The sequence below is a fragment of the Sinocyclocheilus grahami genome, unplaced genomic scaffold (assembly GCF_001515645.1).
Source record: "Sinocyclocheilus grahami isolate Dianchi unplaced genomic scaffold, SAMN03320097.WGS_v1.1 scaffold462.1, whole genome shotgun sequence".
NCBI classification, from domain to species: Eukaryota; Metazoa; Chordata; class Actinopteri; order Cypriniformes; family Cyprinidae; genus Sinocyclocheilus; species Sinocyclocheilus grahami.
This window is the reverse complement of record NW_015505641.1, coordinates 2,536,263-2,558,528: the sequence shown is the minus strand read 5'-3', so window position 1 is coordinate 2,558,528 and position 22,266 is coordinate 2,536,263. Positions and strand designations below refer to the sequence as shown.

Below are 22,266 nucleotides of genomic sequence, written 5' to 3'. Positions count from 1 at the left end.
ATGCACAATATGAGGTATTTAGTAATTATATGGCAATTATAGTTCTTCATTCAGAGCTGTGCCATTTTTCTGAGAGCACTCACAATAAGACGGTGACCTGATAGAGTTGTCTTCTTAAATGTTGTTCACATTTATAGCAAGCATTTTGTTTTCCTTTTACATTGTTGTAAGACTTGCAATGGATTTTCTTGGTCCCATCTGATGAATGACTGCTTCATTATCAATTGCAGGGGAAAGGCTAAAAGATAAAATCCTGCTTTAATCATACTCCCATTTTTTTGTGCTTGTTGAAGTAATCCAATAATGCAGCGCTCTCGAACTAGGCGGAAATTATCATTATCTTTTAGGCGGCATTGATCTGGGTCTCCCATGAGAGATGTTGCATGAAATAGTGGCAGAGGTGAGTCAGTTACGATGATGAATCGAAGGCTAAATGATCATCGAGGGACTTCAGCCATGTAGTGTGATTAGGCTGTTTTTAGGCTATTGATTTTTTTTCTGTAAATGCATGTCTATTTCAAAATTGATCTGCTACAGCAAACATTGCTTGTTTTTAATTGTAAATGCAAATGTTACATTTAAAAGATACAACCCATGGCCTGATCTCTAACATTTAACGTTCAGTTGTTTCATTAGGTAAGCAAAGTGTTTGCATTTTGCAAGTGTCAGTTCCATGTCTATATTAAAAATGTAACTATACCAGTCACTTATTTGTATGTAGGTTTCGTCGTAACGGCTGTATGTGCGAATCAAATGAACTTCATGGTCAAAATGTGCTCTTGCTGAGGTATTAATACAGTATATACATTATATTAATGCATCATATATATTTCAAAAGAAATATGTATTAATTTTCATATATTTAAACTCATTTGTAGCATACAATAAATTCCTATTAGTTTTTCATTTTTATTATTATTTTGTTCAGAGTTATAATATTGCAATATTTATTGGTTTTTGGCCAAGGCATTAAAATTATTGGTACGTCTCTAATGCTAATAAAAAACAATATTGCCAAAAAAAAGTTAGAAGGACAGAAAAAAACTAAACTGTGAAACTAATTTTAATTAGAAATTCCAACAGTATTAAGTCTGTTTTAAAGTAGTAGGCCTATATCTAATAATCATGCGTGCCGTTAAGTTAAAATGATGACAGAAATTTAAGTGAAATACTTGAAGGCGACATTACATTGTTTTCATTTAATTGAAATTTTTTATCAGTATTCAACTTTAATGAAGCAGCTTTTTCAATAGCATATTAATTTTTTTTTTATTTTGGTGTCTAGTACCGTGAAATTTCACTGGTATTAGTATCAACTTCTCAGATTTTAGTATTGTGACGACATTCGTTTAGATAATATTAAAGTGTAAGAATTACTTTCTTTGTTCATAATTCTTTTGACATTTATGTCTGTTAAAATTAAAAGCGTAAATTGAATAAGCTCCCTCCTAGAAGTAAATAAATGGTCCCAGCAAACATACCACAGCAAAAACTATAGTCTGAGAAATGTCAAACATGATTAAAGGCAAGTGAACAGTCAGTAAAAAAAAAGAAAGAAAAAAAATACACAATTTACAAGCATAGATAAAATAAACAGTAGTATTCAGGTACATAAATTGAATAATTAAGTGTAAAATGACACTGCATAGTATTCACTGTATGAATTAAATTTAGATTAATCTTTGTTATAGCCGTTTTGTTGTTTTGTTAACATTAGTGACATATTCAGCAGCACGTATTTATAGGCTGCTGTCCCTTTAAATCCACGGATCCAGTATAATGATACACATCCAATTTCTTTCTCAGCTGTTTACATTCATTTAAAACATAACCAACTGCGTTTACGAAAATGATCGTCGAGATGGGTACTATTGACATAATTCTGTGTATATGTGTCTGTTCAAACATGAGGTGGAAATGCGAAAGACAAATCAACTCGGTCTGAAATGCGTCTCTCTGTGTGCGCACGCTTTGCACGTGTGCGGCAGAACTGAAGAGACCCTGTGTGAGATGCGGCTTGTGCGCGCGCTTCAGGTGCGAGTCAGACAGCAAGACGAGACGGCAAAGAGTTGTTTTCTGCTACTTATTGCACTTAATAACTGTTTTTAACATCAGGCAATTCTCTGCTATATGCGTCGAACTAAAACTTTGACCTTTTGCAACGTTTTGATTTAAGTAGCCTATTATTAAAATGATAATGATATCGCACGCCGTTGCGATATGCATATTGCGATATTTACATTTGCGGTATTTCGATAATTTCAATATATCGTGCAGCCCTACTAAGCTGCAGCTAAAAGTGCTACCGCCAGACCCCGAGATCGGCTGAATGGATTCGAAAATGATAAAACTCAACTGTTTAACTCTAGGGGAGCTGGAAAATGAGCCTGTTTTCAAAATAGTGGCATGTTCCTTTAAATGCATGTAACGCAAGTTGCTGTTGGTCGCTAATAAGTATGCGACTTTGTGTCATTGTTACAGGTATTTATGTTTCCACAAATCAAAATTTGCTTACTTAGTGTTCAGTAAAAGACAGTATGTACTTTTATTCTGGCCTGTGAGTATGTATAATACATTGTTTGTAATACAGCATTGGGACATACTGCCACATCATAAAATTAAATCTTGCAATCAGTCTTGTACTGTTAACGTTACATGTTAGCATCTTTCTAAATTCTCTACATTTCATTCTTACTCAACTTCTTGGTTCATATACTTGTAAAAAGTGATGAGGAAGGCTGAAGCTGCCATTGCAGATTTTACAAATATGAACCATAGAGCCAAGTAAGAATGGAAAATTCCAAAAGTGAACCATCACTGATGCTGCCTCTTCCATTGCACAATGGTTTGTTGGCATTATTAGCTGAAAAGCATGCATACACTGAAAAAAAAATGGTGTAGAAACAATTTTCACTCAGAAATTGCTAGTAAATTTCACAAATTATTAGAAAGAAACAGCAAGTAACACTGAATTAAACAGGAAGACTGAAATAGTATTAGAAAACAGTCACACTTTATTTTAAGGTCAAATTCTCACTATTAACAAACCATTAACTAAGACTTTTGGCTCAATAAACTCCTAATTTGCTGCTTATTAGTTTGTACGGTAGTTGTTAAGTTTAAGGTATTGGGTAGAATTAGAGATGTAGAATATGGTCATGCAGAATATCTACTTTATAAGCACTAATAAACAGCCATTATGTTAATAATAGGCATGCTAATATGCAACTAGTTAATAGTGAGAATTGGACCCTATACTAAAGTGTTACCTAGAAAACATACTCAGTAACAGTTTAGTTTAGAGAAAAAATTGCATATTGGCTGTTTATTAGTAATTATAAAGCAAATATTTATGCCTTAATGTGCATGACCATATTTGTGATCCCTTAATACTATCCCATACTTAAACTTTACAACTACCTTATTAACTATTAATAAGCAGCAAATTAGGAGTTTATTGAGGCAGAAGTCATAGTTAACAGTTAGTTAATAGTGAGAATTGGTCCTCAAACTAAAGTATGACCACATACTGTAATAATCTATGATTATTGCAACTTCAAAAAATATACAGTATGTATATATATATATATATATATATATATATATATTACAGAGTAAAAGCTAAAAGTATACAATCCACCCAACTTTGGCTTACTTATTTCAATGCACTAATACATTTGATCTTGCCTACTAAAAGATGGATAGCATAAAAATTGGAAAACAACATTTGAAAGTCAATGTCCCTTTAAGGAAAATCAAAAAGGCAGATATTTCCAGTCATGCAAATAAATCTCCTTGGTATTTCAAATCGGAAATAAAATTTGATTGTTTTACACACACACACACACAAACATTTTTTCAGGCTGGTCCAGCTAATGCTAAACTAAATCTACCCGTTAAAATGGGATTGCTCATGTCACTTCGAAACCACACCCTCTTGTCACTGGTATTTTTCTATAGGGAAGTCAAACTCCCTCAGGCGAAACAGACGTGTTGAGACATTGGCCTTAGCTCCCTCTCACAAGTAGGCCACGCGTGACCGAGGGATCCGTGGCAGCCATTTTTCAAGAAAGCTTTCCGTTAGCATATGGGAGCCAGCACTGCCAGGATAGCTGAAGTAAACATGTTTATCTACGCTGAGCTCCTGAGCGTTCCCCTCAAACTGGCCAGCTTTAAACAGTTTGTATATCTGACAGTGGGGGGAGAATGTGGCTCCAAGATGAGGTACTGCACTGAACAAGCACATTATGTTTGCAGCAGCGCTGGAAGTGATTACCAGTGTAGTTCATTATTCAGTTAGGTTGGAGGGGGGGAGAGCATGAAGGCCCAAACCATTTAGTGGTCAGAAAGGGGAGGCTTTTTTCCCTCTCTCTGTGAGTCTGTTCTGCAGTGTCAGCATTCAGCACACAAACACGGAATTCAGTAAAAGCTCTCTCCCAGAGCGTTTCTCCCCCTTTTTTTCCCAACAGCCTGCTCCCTTCCCCCCTCGTGAACTGACATTCTAGAAGAAACATATGCTGCTAGTCCCACATCACAACAGCTTGTGCTGGCTGAATGGAAGCAGGCACGGAGAGAGGAAGCTGTCGGGAGGGTGGGGGAAGGGGGGGGAGTGGCACACGGAGTAACGGGGAAAGTCTCTAAGAATGAAAGTGCTCGGAGGTGTTGCATGTTGGATATCCTCGGCGGTTCATGTGAAGCTGGGTGGAGAATTTAACATTTTCAGAAGGAAATTGCATTCTCATGGTTTATGACCCCGGTTTATGGGGTGATTTGGAGTAGTGGCCAAAACTCAGGGCTGATAACCAGAAAATTGTTTGTTCGAGCCTTCTAAAGTCAAAATAATATGAAAATGGACTATTTAGTTTCTTAATACATGTTCCTTCATAATATCGGCAGTTATTTTAGTATCTTCGAGATACTATTGTAGTTTTTATTATTATTTTGAAATTTTTTTTTTTCATTTTAATTTTTTGTTTTGTAGTTTTGTTGTAATTTTTTTTTATTTATTTATTTATTATTTTGTTGTCTATCATTTATTATTATTATTATTATTTATTTATTTTTTATTTAAAATGAGAAATGTTGAGAAATGAAAAAAGTATTTTAAGTAAATAAATAATTTGTTAACACTTGTTTTATTTCAAGTAACGCTTTTCTTATGGTTTTATTTAACTATAGTAACCCAGCTTAATGGTCCATGCTGTTCCCAAGAAAAAAGAATTGTTTAAAAAAAAAAAAGTTTATGAAAAGATCATACAACTTTCCTTTTCAGCTCGCATCACAAATCCCTTTTTGACATTTTGAATCCCTCCACTCCAACTACTATAAAATCAAATATCAAGTTTTTTTTTTGTCTTGAATATCTTATTTTCATTTTAAAATATGTCAGATTAGTCACTTGTTCAGTCCCTTTGGATAAAAGTGTCTGACTTGTTGGCTTTTAAAAAAATTACCGTTAAGAAAGGGACACTTGGATAATAGATCTGCAAAATGACTACATACATAAGTTTTTGGAAGGCTATTTTTTTTCTACTTACTTTGTGATTTTTATGTATTTATTTTTGATTAGATTTCACTACTGTATGTTGCTCAAGCTCCATTGCAGAATAGATGTTAGGTCATTATTTAATTTGATAGGAATATGATGGCAGTATTGCCCTGGATGTTGACAAGAAGGGGCAACTCAAGACCAGGCAGCTGGGTTTGATATTGTTCTTCTTTCAACAGAGGAGTTTTATGGTTTAATGCAATTTTATGGAGATGCCAGGTGGTTTTAGGAAATGTTTGAAGGTTAAACCTTCTAGTCAGAAACTTTTTCCTCAAGCTATTGGATTTCAGTTACAGTAATCTTAGATGCATATCTTCAAAATTCATAAAGTCATAATTCTCCATACAAAAAAAATTAAGCAATTTAAGGAGCTTAATTTTCGTATTCCCACTTTGACTGTCATTTTAATGAAAATAACAAATTCAGTTTTACGGTGCTATGTAGTTAAAGCTGAAGTGTGTAATTTTTTCAACATTAAAATACTTTCTCTAATGCCGGTTTAATGTGTAGAGACAACTATGAGTAAACCATTCACTGAATTCACCAAAGAGGGCAACCTCTTTTAAACTTAGCTCTGTTTTTATGAATGGTTGGAAATGTTCAGGCTCAACCAGTGCCATGAACTGAAAATGATCCTACCACCAAACAACTGTATCACCTGATATCTCAGTGACAGATATCGGTTCCAGAGAGAGAGTAACCACAACTCTGTCTTTGCTTATTGTCACTTCCAGGATTCACCCTAGTCTGCTCCAGGCTTCGGCTTGGAGGTCCCAATCGCCACCATTGATCCCAGCAGCTGGAGTGGCAGTGAAAGCTCTGCCGAGGATATTGAGAGGATGAGTGACTCGGCAGACAAACCCATTGATAGCGATGCTGAGGGGGTGTGGAGTCCTGACATAGAGCAGAGCTTCCAGGAGGCACTGGCCATCTACCCGCCCTGTGGACGCCGCAAAATTATCCTCTCGGATGAGGGCAAGATGTATGGTAAGAACTCGGTGGCTCTTTCAGACTGTTCAAAATCAGTTTCAACAGTAGAGAGAAAAATGCAAGGTGTCGATTTTGGTTTAGCTCAGTTGACAATTTATAAAATGGCAAATAACACATTGTCCTTACCAGCTGCACATGCTAAATCTCTTTAATGGTCATCTGAGGTTTTGTCTGAAGCAGTCACAGCCATTGATCACAAGAGTTTGTCACTTAGGATCACTTGGTTTCCAATTTTTGTCGAACTGGGCGGCCCCAGACACAGTGACATCTAGTTGGTCCAAAATCTTGCTCAATGGCTGTTTGTTAAATCAACAGGAAATCAATATTGACCCAGTTTCGTAATACATGTTCCTGGCATTGTTGGCCACAATTCAGGACATTAAAAAAAAATAAAAAATGAAGACAGGCATAAATATTAGTATTTTAATTTTACAGTAGTAATGTAAAATTATTATTATTGTTATTATATAGCCATATGATTTTTTTAAATCTCATTTTAAATCGCAATTTTATTTTTATGAGAAAAATCATTTCAATTTGATTTGAAATCAGTTTGATTTTTCAAAAAAATCTGCATATTTCATGCAGACCTAATGCGTGGTATATTGTTACAATAAAAGAGGCTTTTTTAAATAAGTGTTTAAATATTTTATTTAATTTATTTATACAAAATAGTGTCACATTTAACATCACAAATCAGTAATTATTACCTTATATTATATATTACCTCTGAAAATTGGACAAAATATTATTATTGGTGCATGCATTGTTTCTTTCGTAATCTTTCATCAAATTGTAGTAATTTGCTTTATTTCTGAAACAACTTCAACTGATGCAACCAAGCCCTCTTATTTTTCACACCTTCAGCCACTTTATAAGAACCAATCCATTCCTGGTGTATAAAATCAAGACTTAGATTTTTTTTCTTGTTGAATATCCAGTTTCATGTCCCATTATTAAAGTAAAATAGATTGGCAACACTGTTTTCATGTTAAATATGTAGAAATATGCAATTTTTACTGTGGACAGAGATAATACTTGTCGCTGGTAACTTGTCAAGTTGCGTCTGGTTAAGACACATTGTCAGTGTCACATGACAAAGTAACAAGACAAATTCCTGACGATGTAGCCTCAGCACTCAGGGTGCTTGGATCGTCCCAGAGGTGATCGCTGGAGGTGAGAAGTGAAACGGAGGGCTCCGAGGAATCACATGAGAGTGAAGTGGTGAAGAAGATTAGAATTATTGTCAATCAGGAATCTCCGAAGTCTTGGCGGGCCTCTGCAGCAGGCTTCCCATTCGTTCGCTTGTTGTTGAGTAGTGGGAGTGTAAGTAAAGCAGCATGAACTATTAGTCAGGAGCAGATGGTACTGCGGCTGTCACCAGCTGTGCCACCCCCTCCTCCTCCTCCTCTCCTGCTCCTGCCATCCTCCCCTTTTCCTCCATTCCAGGCTGGGTGATGTCATGGAAAGAGGGAATATTTTCTTTCCGCGGTGTTGGAGTCCCTCACAGCTTGTCAGTGTCAAGTGAAAGCAGAAGGCCCTCGGGGCATTCGTTTGCAGCTGTCATGTGACCCCTCCGGCCAAATGAAATGTAAAGTTTAGGAGTGGCAGCAAAGTCTCTCAAGCTGCTACTACAAAAAGCATTTCGGGCCACACTGCCACGGAAACACCAAGTGCAGGATTCAGTAGTGCTCACTGATATAAAGAGGGCTTTATTTTGTAGTTTTCTGCATTATATTATATAAGTAAATGCAGAAACAACAAATTATTTACTCTACCATTCAAAAGTTGGGAATCTTTAAGATTTGTCAATGTTTTTAATTAAACCCTTAAAAAAAACCTAATACTGTGAAATATTATAACTATATAAAATACCTGGTTTCTTTGATGGCAAATCTGAATTATCCTTCAGAAATCATTCTAATATGCTGATTTAGTTCTCAATAAATATTTATTTGGTAACACTTTATTTTAAGGACCAATTCTCACTATGATCTAGTTGCATATTAGCATGCACATTACTAGCATATTGGATGTTTAATAGTACGTATAAAGCACATATTAATGCCTTATTCTGCATATTTTAGATCCCTTGATCCTACCTCATAGCTAAACTTAACAGCTACCTTATAACTATTAATAAGCTGCAAATTAGGAGTTTATTGAGGCACAAATTGTAGTTAATAGTTGATTGGTCCCCAACCATTTCTTCTTATTAATGTTATAAAAAAAAATACTTTTTAATATTTTAATATATTTTACTTTTAATATATATTACAACTCGTGTTTGTAAAAAAGTAAAAAAAACTTTATTTACATATATATATATATATATATATATATATATATATATATATATATATATATATATATATATACATATTTGACCATTTAAATAATTAAAATGTATCTTACATCTTACATTTTTGTTGCATTCGCAGATTTGTCACTGCTTCTTTAGCATAAACCATAAAAATGAAAATAAAATTAATTAAATTTTTTCAAGGTAAATGCATTAAACCATTAATGGAACTGCATACTTATATTTAAGATAATTCTTTGAAAAGGAATCTTAACATACAATTTTGCCTCTCACATAAAATAATATTGTTTTAAATGTAGGTATTTTTATTCAAAAAAGATAGTGATTCAGAACAGGAATTTTTGCATTCATGAACAGAATTTTGTACAGTCTCTCAAAACAATCCTGAATTTTCTATTACGGTTTGCTATCATTTGTACAGCGGAAGTAATATGTGAGCCAATATAGATCCAACAGGAAATTGTAATGACAAAATCACCTGACCGCGTAACCAGTAGAGAGATGGTGTGCAGCGCTGGGGTTGCTGACCTGTCTGAGAGTGCAGAGATTGACCAGAGGTCAGCTTTGGCAGCTGTTTAAGGTGTCTGGTTGCATGTTTGCTCAACAGCGAAGTCCATTGTAGCCTCAGGAGTAATGTTTCATAGTCCTCCAGACCACAGGCAGAGACAACAAGAAAACAGCACAGTGTCACGGGCCGCATTGTTACACATGTGATACGTATTACAAGCTGATGATCACATATTGTAGACAAATCAGATTTGTACACAAATCACTGACAGCAAAGTTTCAGTATGCTATAAAAGCATATTGATTCAGTTACTCCTCAAATGAAGACCTCAAGATTGTTTGTTTGGGAGGTTTTTGGTTGTGCTCATAATCTGTTACAGAAGGGCTCAAATAATACATACCAAACTGTATATTTATCATTTTTTAGATAAGTTCAGCACAGTACCACATGGGAGAATATTTATTATAATATTTATGTGGAAAATACTGTGGAACCGCGTGTATTTTGAGGCTTCAGAGTGCCGCGAAACGAACACTAGCATACATATAACTAGAAAATACGACGCTTTAAACCATATACTCTTCTTAGACAACATACGGAATTTTACACATATTAAACCAATAAATACAAATATTTACTTACCAAATTTGTAGATTGAGAAAATTAAAAAACTTTGTGGAGAAGCTCACCAAGATGGCTGACGAACATCTTCTGTCTGCAACAGTCTCCACAAGTTCTTGCGATAAGTGATGTTGGAAACATGATGATATTGTTATTGAATTGATTCAACACATTTTGATAACACAAGTTGAGGGGGCAAATCTCTAGTTCAGTCTTAAACTTAAAATGTTAAGTTGAATGAACAAATTCAGAAACTGCACGTTGTGTCAACTTAAAAAAATAATTGAATCAACTAAACTGCGAAATATTTTTTTACAGTGTAAGCAGTTAAAGGGGTCATATGATGCTTTTTTAAAGATCAGTATTTGGTGTAACAGAATATGTTGACATGCTTTAATGTTCAAAAAACACATTATTTTTCAAATACTGTACATTATTTAGGTCCTCTATGCCCCGCCTCTCTCAAACACTTCATTTTCTACAAAGTCCCTCCTTCCGACAAGCACAGTCTGCTCTGATTGGCCAGCTGACCCAGTGCATTGTGATTGGCCGAACACCGCAAGCACTCATCGGAAATGTAACGCCCCTTACCATAATCGCGAGCTTCATCTTTCAAAATAAATGTAAAGACAGAGCCCGAAAGGGGAACAGAGTCTCGTGACAGACACAGTGATGAAGCTGGTATGTGTTTGCAGTACTCAAGCCACGGTTAAGACAGCTGACTCCACTTTGATGTGACCCCCCCTCCCTCTCTCTCGCTCTCTCTCTTGCGCACACACACACACACGATGCGCAAAACTCTGCATTTGGACAGTCAATAGCAAATACTTAAACTAATAACAAAACAGTAGCTGATTCAGAAGCGCCAGATTGTCAGAGCAAAGTCAGAATTACCTCCTCTCCTAGGTTCACAAAACGGTCGTCCATAAAATGCATTGCTGTTCTGTTGTAAGTAATCTTAAAGATTCCTAAATGCATCTACTTTCGGAAGGCCAAATAAAGTGTTTTTGCTTTCACCTAGAAACACACAGCGTCTCCCTGACATGGCTGCTTCAACACTAACTGCGGTTACTGAAACCACGCCTTCTTTCTTTGCGTGAACATTTGGGCCGCATTATGCAAATATTTCCACATAGTGAGGTAGATATTTGGGGGCGTGTTAGAACGAGCCGTTTTAGGGGGGCGTGGCAGAGTCTTAACTTTGATAAAGAATATCTCTTTGGTTTTGAGACTTTAGTCTTTGCAACTTCAGGGATCTTATCTATGCACAATCAGCTTGTAACACTCCAAAGAGAAAGGAAAACTTGAAATCGCATCATATGACCCCTTTAACAGTTTATTTGGCGTTAAGTGCATTATAAAGTTGCTTTGAAATACAAATCACAGCACTTTTTCAGATGATAAAAAACGGGACTTGTATTCTGGAAAATATGGTACATGTGTATGTTTTGCCAATGTAAACCTTTTTTTATTATTCGAGTGTTGTATCTAGAGTAGAGCTCTGAATGGCAGTGTTTGGGCTTTTACAAAGTTTGGCGGGACGCAGCAGATTGAGCGCAGAGTCGTTGTATAGTCTCGTCTTTCAGCTCTGCAGCTGTCACTGGGTCCTAGTGCCAAAGCCATCACACCGTGAACTGTGACCTGCTCACTCACTCAACCATTAACAAGAGCCGTTACAACTGTCAAAACAAGTGGATGTGTCTGTCAGTGGGGTTCCGGGACAAATTAGAGAAACAGACTTGATTGGCATTTTCGGTGAATTGAATGTGGTTAATGGGCCGTTTTTCTATACAGGGTTATTTTGACTCCTGGGTTGTTGTGCATGTCTGTTGCGGCCCATATACAAAATAGACATAACTGGCTTTACCCTTGAAATCTAGAAATTTGATCAGCTGAAATTCTTTTGTTGCCATTCTGCAAAATTAACAACTAATAAATAATTTACATTTATTTTATGTATATGCCTAATTGCATTAAACTAACATAATTTTCCAACCTTTCTGCCAACACTCCTTTATGAAAAAGGTTAGTATTTAACACTTATATTAGGTTGCTTGTCTATCTGACCTGCACTTGAAGTTTTGTGACTTTTTCTCATTTAGGGTCATAAACGTACCTGGAAAGTGTTGACACTCTGACGTGTTGTGGAATGTATGTACAACATTTATATTACGCTTATGATGTTTGTGGGTCAATTTGATTCACATATTTTTACATTTTATTTGTCAGTTTTTCAACCACCCTCTGAGTGTATTTACATTTACACATATGTATTTGGCAGATGCTTTTATCTGAAGAAATGTTCATTTTGTTGAGAATCGTGATCTTGGCATTACGAGTGCCTCTACTGTTTGAGCTTCAGGAAAGCACACAAAAACAGCTTTTCCACATGTCTTCTGTTTAAAATGTTAAAATAGTTTCAAAATAGTTTCTATACTGTTTATAATGTTCAGCATTTATGAAAACAAGAAGTGCTTAAAATATAGTTGTTATATGCAGTATTAAAAATCATGTATTTTTTTGGAATGTGTGATAAGTATTAATGTTAGAAGTTTACTGTTTTTACCTGATTTTTGATTGTGATTTTTGATCAAATTGTATTGGAATTGAATTATGACAGTTTGACCCCTTATCCAAAATTTGAACCTAGTACAGGGATTAAATAAAAAACCAAACCAGGCTGGTTTATGTTAGTTGGTGCTGGTTGGGTGATGGTCTAATTGGTGGACAATTATAGCCATACTGTTAACCTGGTAATTGACCCAAGGAAGCCTTCTGGTTAAGTTTAAGAAGCCTTCACTGTAAAAAAAAAAAAAATAAAAAAAAATAAAAAAAATAAATATATTATATTGAGGGAAAAAAAGGCAGCTGTGCTTGCCAGAATAATTCTGTAAAAATACAGTAAAACATATTTACAAAACAACCTGTACTTTTTTTGAATGGGTTATGTATTTTACAGGAAGTGTTTTGCTGTAAATTATAAGATTTGTTATTTATACTTTTAAAAATTGTACATTTAACAGTATTGTATTGTAAAATTACATTACATTTTGGGTTAGGCAAGGCAAGGCAAGTTTATTTATATAACACATTTCATACACAATGGTAATTCAAAGTGCTTTACATAAAAAAAGAAAATAATAATAAATAAAAAAAATCACAACAATAAAACAAGGAATTAAAAAACTTTGAAAATGATTTAAAAATTGACTTAAGAGCTAAGAGCTTTCTATTCTTAATTTAAAACAGTTAAGAATAGAAAATGATTTGACATGAAATGTAGTGCAATCAGTTTGGTTGTTAGTTCTTTTAGAGTCCCTGTAGTTAGTAAGGAAACTTGCCATTAACCAACTAGCATTTTTGTTTCATTTTTACAGTATTTTACAATGAAAATTTTTTTATGCTGTTGGAGTTGGACATTGACTCTGGAGACACCATATATCATCATGTACAGCTGCAAACATATTCACTGTTTCATTTTTAAGCAAATTTGCTACCCATAGAAGTTTGCAAAATATGAAAAATCATTAAGATGCCATTCTCAGTGAGCTCCAAATATAACATTAGTATTCCCACAGGCAGAATGTTTTTGTACCAGGTAATATGAACTATAGAAAGTAACAGAGGAAAGAGGAAGCTGTGGCTTTGTGATAAAGTCCATGAAGTGAGTCATGGTCTGGAGCCATAGTCACCCATTACACCTGCCTTTGTTCCTTTTGGCAGCTTGCCTCCTCTTTTAAACTTCTCACCACAGCAAACTAACCTGAATGCTTGAGGTCTTTCCAAGATAAGTCGTCTTAAAGTTGTTTGGATTGTCTTAATTGGATGATTTTGCAGCCTGTTTGTTCGTTGGACTGTTTAAGACTTCTTCATGTGTCAAAGTTGAAGACATTTGTTGATTTCTTCTTGCTCACTTGGTTCTGAAAATAAGTTTGAGGAAAAAATGTTAAGGTTGACCATGATTAAGAGTTGTACCCAGTTATTTTAAACATGAAATCAAATCCTAATTCCGTTTGCCTCTTTGAGTGTCAAAATAATGAACTTAGAACTTTGAACCGTTAGTAAACCAACGCAGGAAAACAAAGTGTTCTGGTCAGCCAACTTAACACTGCAAAGTCTCCTGGTTTTGGCACAAAAAATGTAAGAGTTTTGCTCATTTTTCAAGATGATTTTAAACCATTTTGTTCACAGTGTTTATTTAAAAAAAAGCAATGCACAACACTAAATTCTATGGAAAAACTGATTTCAAGATTTTTAGACTGGATATGTTATGTGGATGTTTATTTCCATTTAATGCTATTTAAAGTCAAATCACATAATTGTGTTAATTTAAATTGATAGTTTCAAAGAATATATTTCATGAGTTCGTTTTGGCAAAATGTCTTTTTCTGGTTTTAAGCATAAATCTAACCATTTTAGTGTGTGTTAATGCTAAAAACGAGATAAAACTATTTGATGAAGATAAAAACAATTCTCAGAATGTACACATGTTTATCAGGTAGATTTATCTTGTTTTAAGGATATTTAGTTATTTTTGCTGGAAAATGACAAAAACTATCTTGGAAAATGATGATAATTTCGCAGTGTTAAGTCAACTGATGTTTCTGCAGAATGCAGCAACCTATGCATGTTCACAAATCTGATTGGCTTTATAGATCAGTCCACTTCCTGGAGGCTACCATAGTCTGGATGTGGTAACAATTATTTTATTAAATGTTATAGCAAGTTCTGTTTAGTTGTATTTTTTTCTCTGTAAGTTTCTTTAGGGCAGGGGTGTCAAACTCCTGGAGGTCCGCAGCCCTGCAGCGTTTAGTTCCAATCCTGCTCCAACACACATACCATGTAGTTTTCAAATAAGCCTGAAGGACCTGATTAGCTGGATCAGGTGTGTTTAATTAGGGTTGGAGCTAAGCTCTGCAGGGTTGTGGCCCTCCAGGAATTGAGTTTGACACCCCTGCTGTACATTATTGTAGGTCCTCTATGCCCCGCCTCTTTCAAACGCTTCGTTTTCTACAAAGTCTCTCCTTCCGACAAGCGCAGTCTGCTCTGATTGGCCAGCTGACCAAGTGCATTGTGAACGTCGGAAATGTAACGCCCCTTACCATAATCGCGAGCTTCATCTTTCAAAATAAATGTAAAGACAGAGCCTGAAAGGGGAACAGAGTCTCCTGACAGACACAGTGATGAATATGTGTTTGCAGTACACAAGCCACGGTTAAGACAGCTGACTCCACTGTGACCCTGCCTCTCTCTCTCTCTCTCTCTCTCTAACACTTAAGCTAATAACAAAACAGTAGATGATTCAGAAGAGCCAGATTTTCGTAGCAAAGTCAGAATTACCTCCTCTCCTAGGTTCACGAAACGGTCGTCTATAAAATGCATTGCTGTTCTGTTGTAAGTAATCTTAAAGATTCCTAAATGCATCTACTTTCGGAAGGCCAAATAAAGTGCTTTTGCTTTCGCACTGAAACACACAGCGTCTCCCTGACATGCTGCTTCAACACTGCGGTTACTGAAACCACGCCTTCTTTCTTTGCGTGAACATTTGGGCGGCATTATGCTAATATTTCCACATAGTGAGGTAGATATGTGGGGGCGTGTTAGAACGAGCCGTTTTAGGGGGGCGTGGCAGAGTCTTAACTTTGATAAAGAATATCTCTTTGGTTTTGAGACTTTAGTCTTTGCAACTTCAGGGATCTTATCTATGCACAATCAGCTTGTAACACTCCAAAGAGAAAGGAAAACTTGAAATCGCATCATATGACCCCTTTAACAGTTTATTTGGCGTTAAGTGCATTATAAAGTTGCTTTGAAATACAAATCACAGCACTTTTTCAGATGATAAAAAACGGGACTTGTATTCTGGAAAATATGGTACATGTGTATGTTTTGCCAATGTAAACCTTTTTTTATTATTCGAGTGTTGTATCTAGAGTAGAGCTCTGAATGGCAGTGTTTGGGCTTTTACAAAGTTTGGCGGGACGCAGCAGATTGAGCGCAGAGTCGTTGTATAGTCTCGTCTTTCAGCTCTGCAGCTGTCACTGGGTCCTAGTGCCAAAGCCATCACACCGTGAACTGTGACCTGCTCACTCACTCAACCATTAACAAGAGCCGTTACAACTGTCAAAACAAGTGGATGTGTCTGTCAGTGGGGTTCCGGGACAAATTAGAGAAACAGACTTGATTGGCATTTTCGGTGAATTGAATGTGGTTAATGGGCCGTTTTTCTATACAGGGTTATTTTGACTCCTGGGTTGTTGTGCATGTCTGTTGCGGCCCATATACAAAATAGACATAACTGGCTTTACCCTTGAAATCTAGAAATTTGATCAGCTGAAATTCTTTTGTTGCCATTCTGCAAAATTAACAACTAATAAATAATTTACATTTATTTTATGTATATGCCTAATTGCATTAAACTAACATCATTTTCCAACCTTTCTGCCAACACTCCTTTATGAAAAAGGTTAGTATTTAACACTTATATTAGGTTGCTTGTCTATCTGACCTGCACTTGAAGTTTTGTGACTTTTTCTCATTTAGGGTCATAAACGTACCTGGAAAGTGTTGACACTCTGACGTGTTGTGGAATGTATGTACAACATTTATATTACGCTTATGATGTTTGTGGGTCAATTTGATTCACATATTTTTACATTTTATTTGTCAGTTTTTCAACCACCCTCTGAGTGTATTTACATTTACACATATGTATTTGGCAGATGCTTTTATCTGAAGAAATGTTCATTTTGTTGAGAATCGTGATCTTGGCATTACGAGTGCCTCTACTGTTTGAGCTTCAGGAAAGCACACAAAAACAGCTTTTCCACATGTCTTCTGTTTAAAATGTTAAAATAGTTTCAAAATAGTTTCTATACTGTTTATAATGTTCAGCATTTATGAAAACAAGAAGTGCTTAAAATATAGTTGTTATATGCAGTATTAAAAATCATGTATTTTTTTGGAATGTGTGATAAGTATTAATGTTAGAAGTTTACTGTTTTTACCTGATTTTTGATTGTGATTTTTGATCAAATTGTATTGGAATTTAATTATGACAGTTTGACCCCTTATCCAAAATTTGAACCTAGTACAGGGATTAAATAAAAAACCAAACCAGGCTGGTTTATGTTAGTTGGTGCTGGTTGGGTGATGGTCTAATTGGTGGACAATTATAGCCATACTGTTAACCTGGTAATTGACCCAAGGAAGCCTTCTGGTTAAGTTTAAGAAGCCTTCACTGTAAAAAAAAAAAAAATAAAAAAAAATAAAAAAAATAAATATATTATATTGAGGGAAAAAAAGGCAGCTGTGCTTGCCAGAATAATTCTGTAAAAATACAGTAAAACATATTTACAAAACAACCTGTACTTTTTTTGAATGGGTTATGTATTTTACAGGAAGTGTTTTGCTGTAAATTATAAGATTTGTTATTTATACTTTTAAAAATTGTACATTTAACAGTATTGTATTGTAAAATTACATTACATTTTGGGTTAGGCAAGGCAAGGCAAGTTTATTTATATAACACATTTCATACACAATGGTAATTCAAAGTGCTTTACATAAAAAAAGAAAATAATAATAAATAAAAAAAATCACAACAATAAAACAAGGAATTAAAAAACTTTGAAAATGATTTAAAAATTGACTTAAGAGCTAAGAGCTTTCTATTCTTAATTTAAAACAGTTAAGAATAGAAAATGATTTGACATGAAATGTAGTGCAATCAGTTTGGTTGTTAGTTCTTTTAGAGTCCCTGTAGTTAGTAAGGAAACTTGCCATTAACCAACTAGCATTTTTGTTTCATTTTTACAGTATTTTACAATGAAAATTACAATGATTTTTGTAAAACACAACATATTCAATGATCTAGTCATCTGACAAATGACTATTGATTAGTGATGTTGAGTAGATTTTTTTCTCTTAGAATTTTTTTTTTTTATGTTTGATATTTTCAGTACTAGCAAGCTGTTTATAACTGTTAGACAATTATCATGATAAAACATTCTCAGGAGAGTTGCATGTATACATTTATCCCCTTTAAACAAATCCAGGTTTCCTGATTTGTAAATGAGTTGTTTGTAAATTTCCTGATTTGTAAATTGAGTTGTTTAATTATCAAGTAAACCTTTCTTAACCCTGTCAGGTCACACAAATAGGAACGGTGACCTTACAACATTGTGACTCGTGTCTCTGTGTTACTTCTCCATTGTGTATGACCGCTTTAATGAAATGCACTAGCTGGCAGGCCACTCTCCAGAATGCCACAGGAGCTGATGAGATCTCCTATGAGAGGTCCTCCATGCTGATGAAGCACCCTGATTGGTTGGGGATTCGGTGATTATTGTTGTTTTAGGGCAGCTTCGAACCCGACGGCATCGAGATTCACGCAGTTCTCTAATTGGTGTCCAGCAGCCCTTTGCCTCGATAAAATGACCGCCACTCGTCTCCTGGCTCATACGAGGAGGAGAGAAGCAGAGGCGCAGGTATTTTGGTGCAGATAGACCCACGGGATTGCACATACTCACTGCACATAGCTCTCTGCGAGAGACGCCGTCCTGAGTACCCTTAAGCCCTTTGTTCCCCTGGCTGAATGCAGTTAATTAGCAACAGTCACTATAGCAACTGCCTCTCACTTCAAAACAATGTCTAATTTTTGCAGCAAAGCTTATCATACTGTTTACCTGATGGGCTCTCTGGCGCCCAGAGTTGTGCCGGGGCTGGCTCCCTGCCCAGCCTCAGAGGTTAATTGTGACCGTGGTGAAAAACATCACAACAGCTGCTTTGTGATGAGAGGAGCATGAAAAGGGGTGGAAGAAAGTGGCGGCACCCTTTTGCAGAAAGAAGCGAAGAAGCAGCACTTACATAATTCACCTGCTTTGCGAGCCTCCATTCAGCACGCCCTGTGTGATTACATACCCTCCGGAGTATATAAATGAACACATGACCAGATGTGAAATATGGCAAGAAATGCACAATGGGACATTCAGTTCCCAGAAATTGCATTTAATGGGTCTTATTGTGCACGCAGCGGAGCCTTAAGTCAAATTGTTAGGAATAATGCACCACAGCACGATGCTGACTGTAATGCGTAATATGTAGAAATTCCGAGTTTAGTTTTCCAAAACTTCATCTGTGTTTCAAAAAGATTTTTGAAGGGAAAAAAATGATTTTTAAAAAATAAATTAAATGCATAAAGCATCAAATGATAACATTTATATCTTCCATGCTGCATGATTTTTTTATTCTAAAGAACCATGGCTGCAAAATTTGCACTGGGTAGCCTCGCCCAAACTGAAGTCTCACTGGACAGAAGTACAGTACACCATCTTAAAGGGATAGTTCACCCCAAAAATGAATATTTTGTCTTTATTTACTCACCCACATGTCGTTCCAAGCTTAAATGTCTTTCTTCTGTGTGGCATAAAATAACTAATTTTATGAGAAATGTCAGTGTTTGGTTACTAAAATTCTTCAAAATATTATCCTTTGTAACATGGAACAACATGAGTGTGAGTAAATGTGAGTAAATGTAGGTGTACTATCCTTTTAAAGGTTTTCTTAAAGATACTGGTCAATCCAACAGTGTCTTTGATGCAATAAATCATTTTCTAAAACAGTATTGCTTCGTTTTCTATTAAATAAAACATATTTAAAACTAAATTAAGATGTATGCTCAAGTCTTAATATTTTATGCAGTTTAGGTTTTCAAGTTTATTGTATTGCTTTAAGGATGTTTAGATATGTTTGCTTGAAAATAAAGGCAAAACAGCTGGTTAAGAAATAGATGAATGCATAGAATGCACTGGATTTTAGACATGCATGTTGTGAAAGTTTTCATGACATTTATTAGTATAATCAGTCAGATTATTACCATAAAGCAGTGTAAAAATCACAATGTGACTGGCGCGTGAGAATACATGAGGCTGCTGTAATTATTACGTGTGAAACGACCATCTGTCTCAGGAGCAACGAGCTGCTTTTAGTGGCAGTCGCACTTGCCGATATCAGGTTTTCGCCACCAGAGTGGTTCCCACAGTGCATCTGTTTGCTTTAAAGGTGGCAAACATTTATCATATTGTGTCATTTCAACCCCGACCAAAGGATGAAAGACATTTCCAGGGAGTGCTCTGCCACGTTATCACCCAAACGTTGGCTGGACCCATTTGGTGGAGTTACCGTCGCCATTGTGATGCCTTTTTTGTTCGCTGTGTTATTACAGATATGCAGTGTGCTCAGCAATCTCATCAGGGCCGGACTGGCGTCTCAGACGAGCACTAAGTGGCACTTGGTTTGCAGGGCTGCCGTGGATCATTTAGGCCTAATGAGCGAGCCTGGCCTCCCCTGTGGGGCTGCCAGAGCTCTGTTCCCAGACCTGCCTCAGTGGCGGCCCGCTTCGCGCTCGCACCGCTGGCGCACCCTAGCTACCCGCTGTGAGGATAATGAGGAATTCTGGGATCCGCTCAGGCCCCTGCTTCCTGCATTCGCTCAGAATGGAGTCTGGAGAACTTTAGTCTAACACACACCTCCAATATAATCCCTCGCTTTTGTTTGTGCGCAATTGTAGCTTTGACACGCCGCTGTGATTTTACACCTGCAAGAAACACATTTCCGATTACAAAACGATTACATTTTACACCGGCAAAATGAGTCCGAAATACCACCAGGGTTGTTCTCATGCAGTAAACAGAGTGTGAAACCGTATTATGAAACATAATGATGATTATGTATCATTCAGTTTGGACTTTGTTTTGCTTTTGCAGCATTTCTGTTCATTGAGTTAATTGTGTCATTCTGTTCAGGTGTGTGTCATTAATTAGTTTAATCTGCTTGTGTATTTAAGTTGCTCTCTTCCTGGTCATTGTTGTGGAGTCTCATTGATGTTATGTGTGCTGCAAGCGCTCTCGCTGTATGGCTTTACCGTCTGTGCATTTATTAAAGACTGCCCATCATGTTCGTGTGAGTTCATCATAATAGTAGTGTAACAATTAGTCTTTTTTTTTGTTTTTTGCTGTCTTATTTGGGTAAAAATCAGCTGAATGCTTTCCCATCATGTGTTCCTGAGGGGAGCAGCTGCACTGATTTTCTGTATGGATAATGCAAACTAGATGTGCCTTTTTCTCTGTGCCTAGTGCGATTATTTTTTTTTTTTTTCATTTTGCTGAAATATTTGGAGTGGTTTTTAACAAAGCATATTGAATTGTCATTGATTGTGTGCCCTTAAAATTCATATTACTGTCGTCCGTCTGACTGCAAAATAAGAGAGAGGGGCTTTGCTGTATAGTGACAAAAATATGCATGTGTTTGATTGTGAAAAAACTAAAGCAGTAGCAAAATCTGTCAGATCAGAAGCTATTTAGCCATGTTTTCAGAGTGATGGATGTGGACTTTATCTTACGCCTCCTGGTCGTGGCACACTTAACAAAGCTTCGTCTTGACAGCCTTGTTAGGGCTTGTCAGCACCTGATGTTTTGTGCCAACAATGAATGAAGAGGAATTTCTCATTCTTTTGGACCTAGACGTTGTAAACATATGGACCTGTCAGAGAACCAATATAATTTTGTTTGTATTGACACAGGCTGGTTTTCAATGGAGGTTTCAGATTTCTTCGCTTATCTTTAGTGTCCGTGGCCAGGATGTGTCCTGGTGTTGACCTTCTGAGTTGTTTAAATGACCCTGGGGTCCCATGCTGCATGTCCCCACTGGTCAGACATTCTCCAGGCCTGCCAGGTGAAAAGAAGTGCCACCCAGAGTGCTTTGGGTTGTCTAGTCTATCCCATGCTTGGCTGGCCAAGTCTGAAAGCTAAATGCCTAAGGCATTTCATGTTTGCTATTTGTTGACCATAATGTGACATGATACTATTGACAGCTTCTCCGATTGCACAAAGAGCTTGTTTTGAATTTCAGAGAGCATGAGGGCATGTAAAATGTTGTGGTAAATGTTAGTGTGAAAGGAAATGACTTTGTTATTCTGAAGGATATCAGAAGAATAAGTCTGGAATGTCAAAAAATTAACTTAAAGTGGTCGTATGATGTTGCTAAAAAGAACATTATTTTGTGTATTTGGTGTAAAGAAATGTTTATGCGGTTTAAGGTTCAAAAAACATTATTTTCCACATACTGTACATTATTGTTTCTCCTCTATGCCCCGCCTTTCTGAAACGTGTCGATTTTTACAAAGCTCATTGGTCTGAAAAGCAAGGTGTGCTCTGATTGGCCAGCTATCCAGTGCGTTGTGATTGGGTGAATACCTCAAGCGTGTGACGGAAATGT

At 36.2% G+C, this 22,266-nt stretch overlaps 1 protein-coding gene across 1 annotated transcript in view; it reads left to right on the top strand.

Annotated features, from left to right (window-relative positions):
- Positions 1-6,294: 6,294 nt before the first annotated feature.
- Positions 6,295-22,266, top strand: part of tead1b (TEA domain family member 1b) — a gene marked incomplete at its 3' end in the record, with an annotated part of 59,298 nt that continues 43,326 nt past the window's right edge. The window contains 1 exon segment of the mRNA XM_016235037.1: positions 6,295-6,535. Within this exon segment, the coding sequence (XP_016090523.1) occupies positions 6,388-6,535 (148 nt within the window).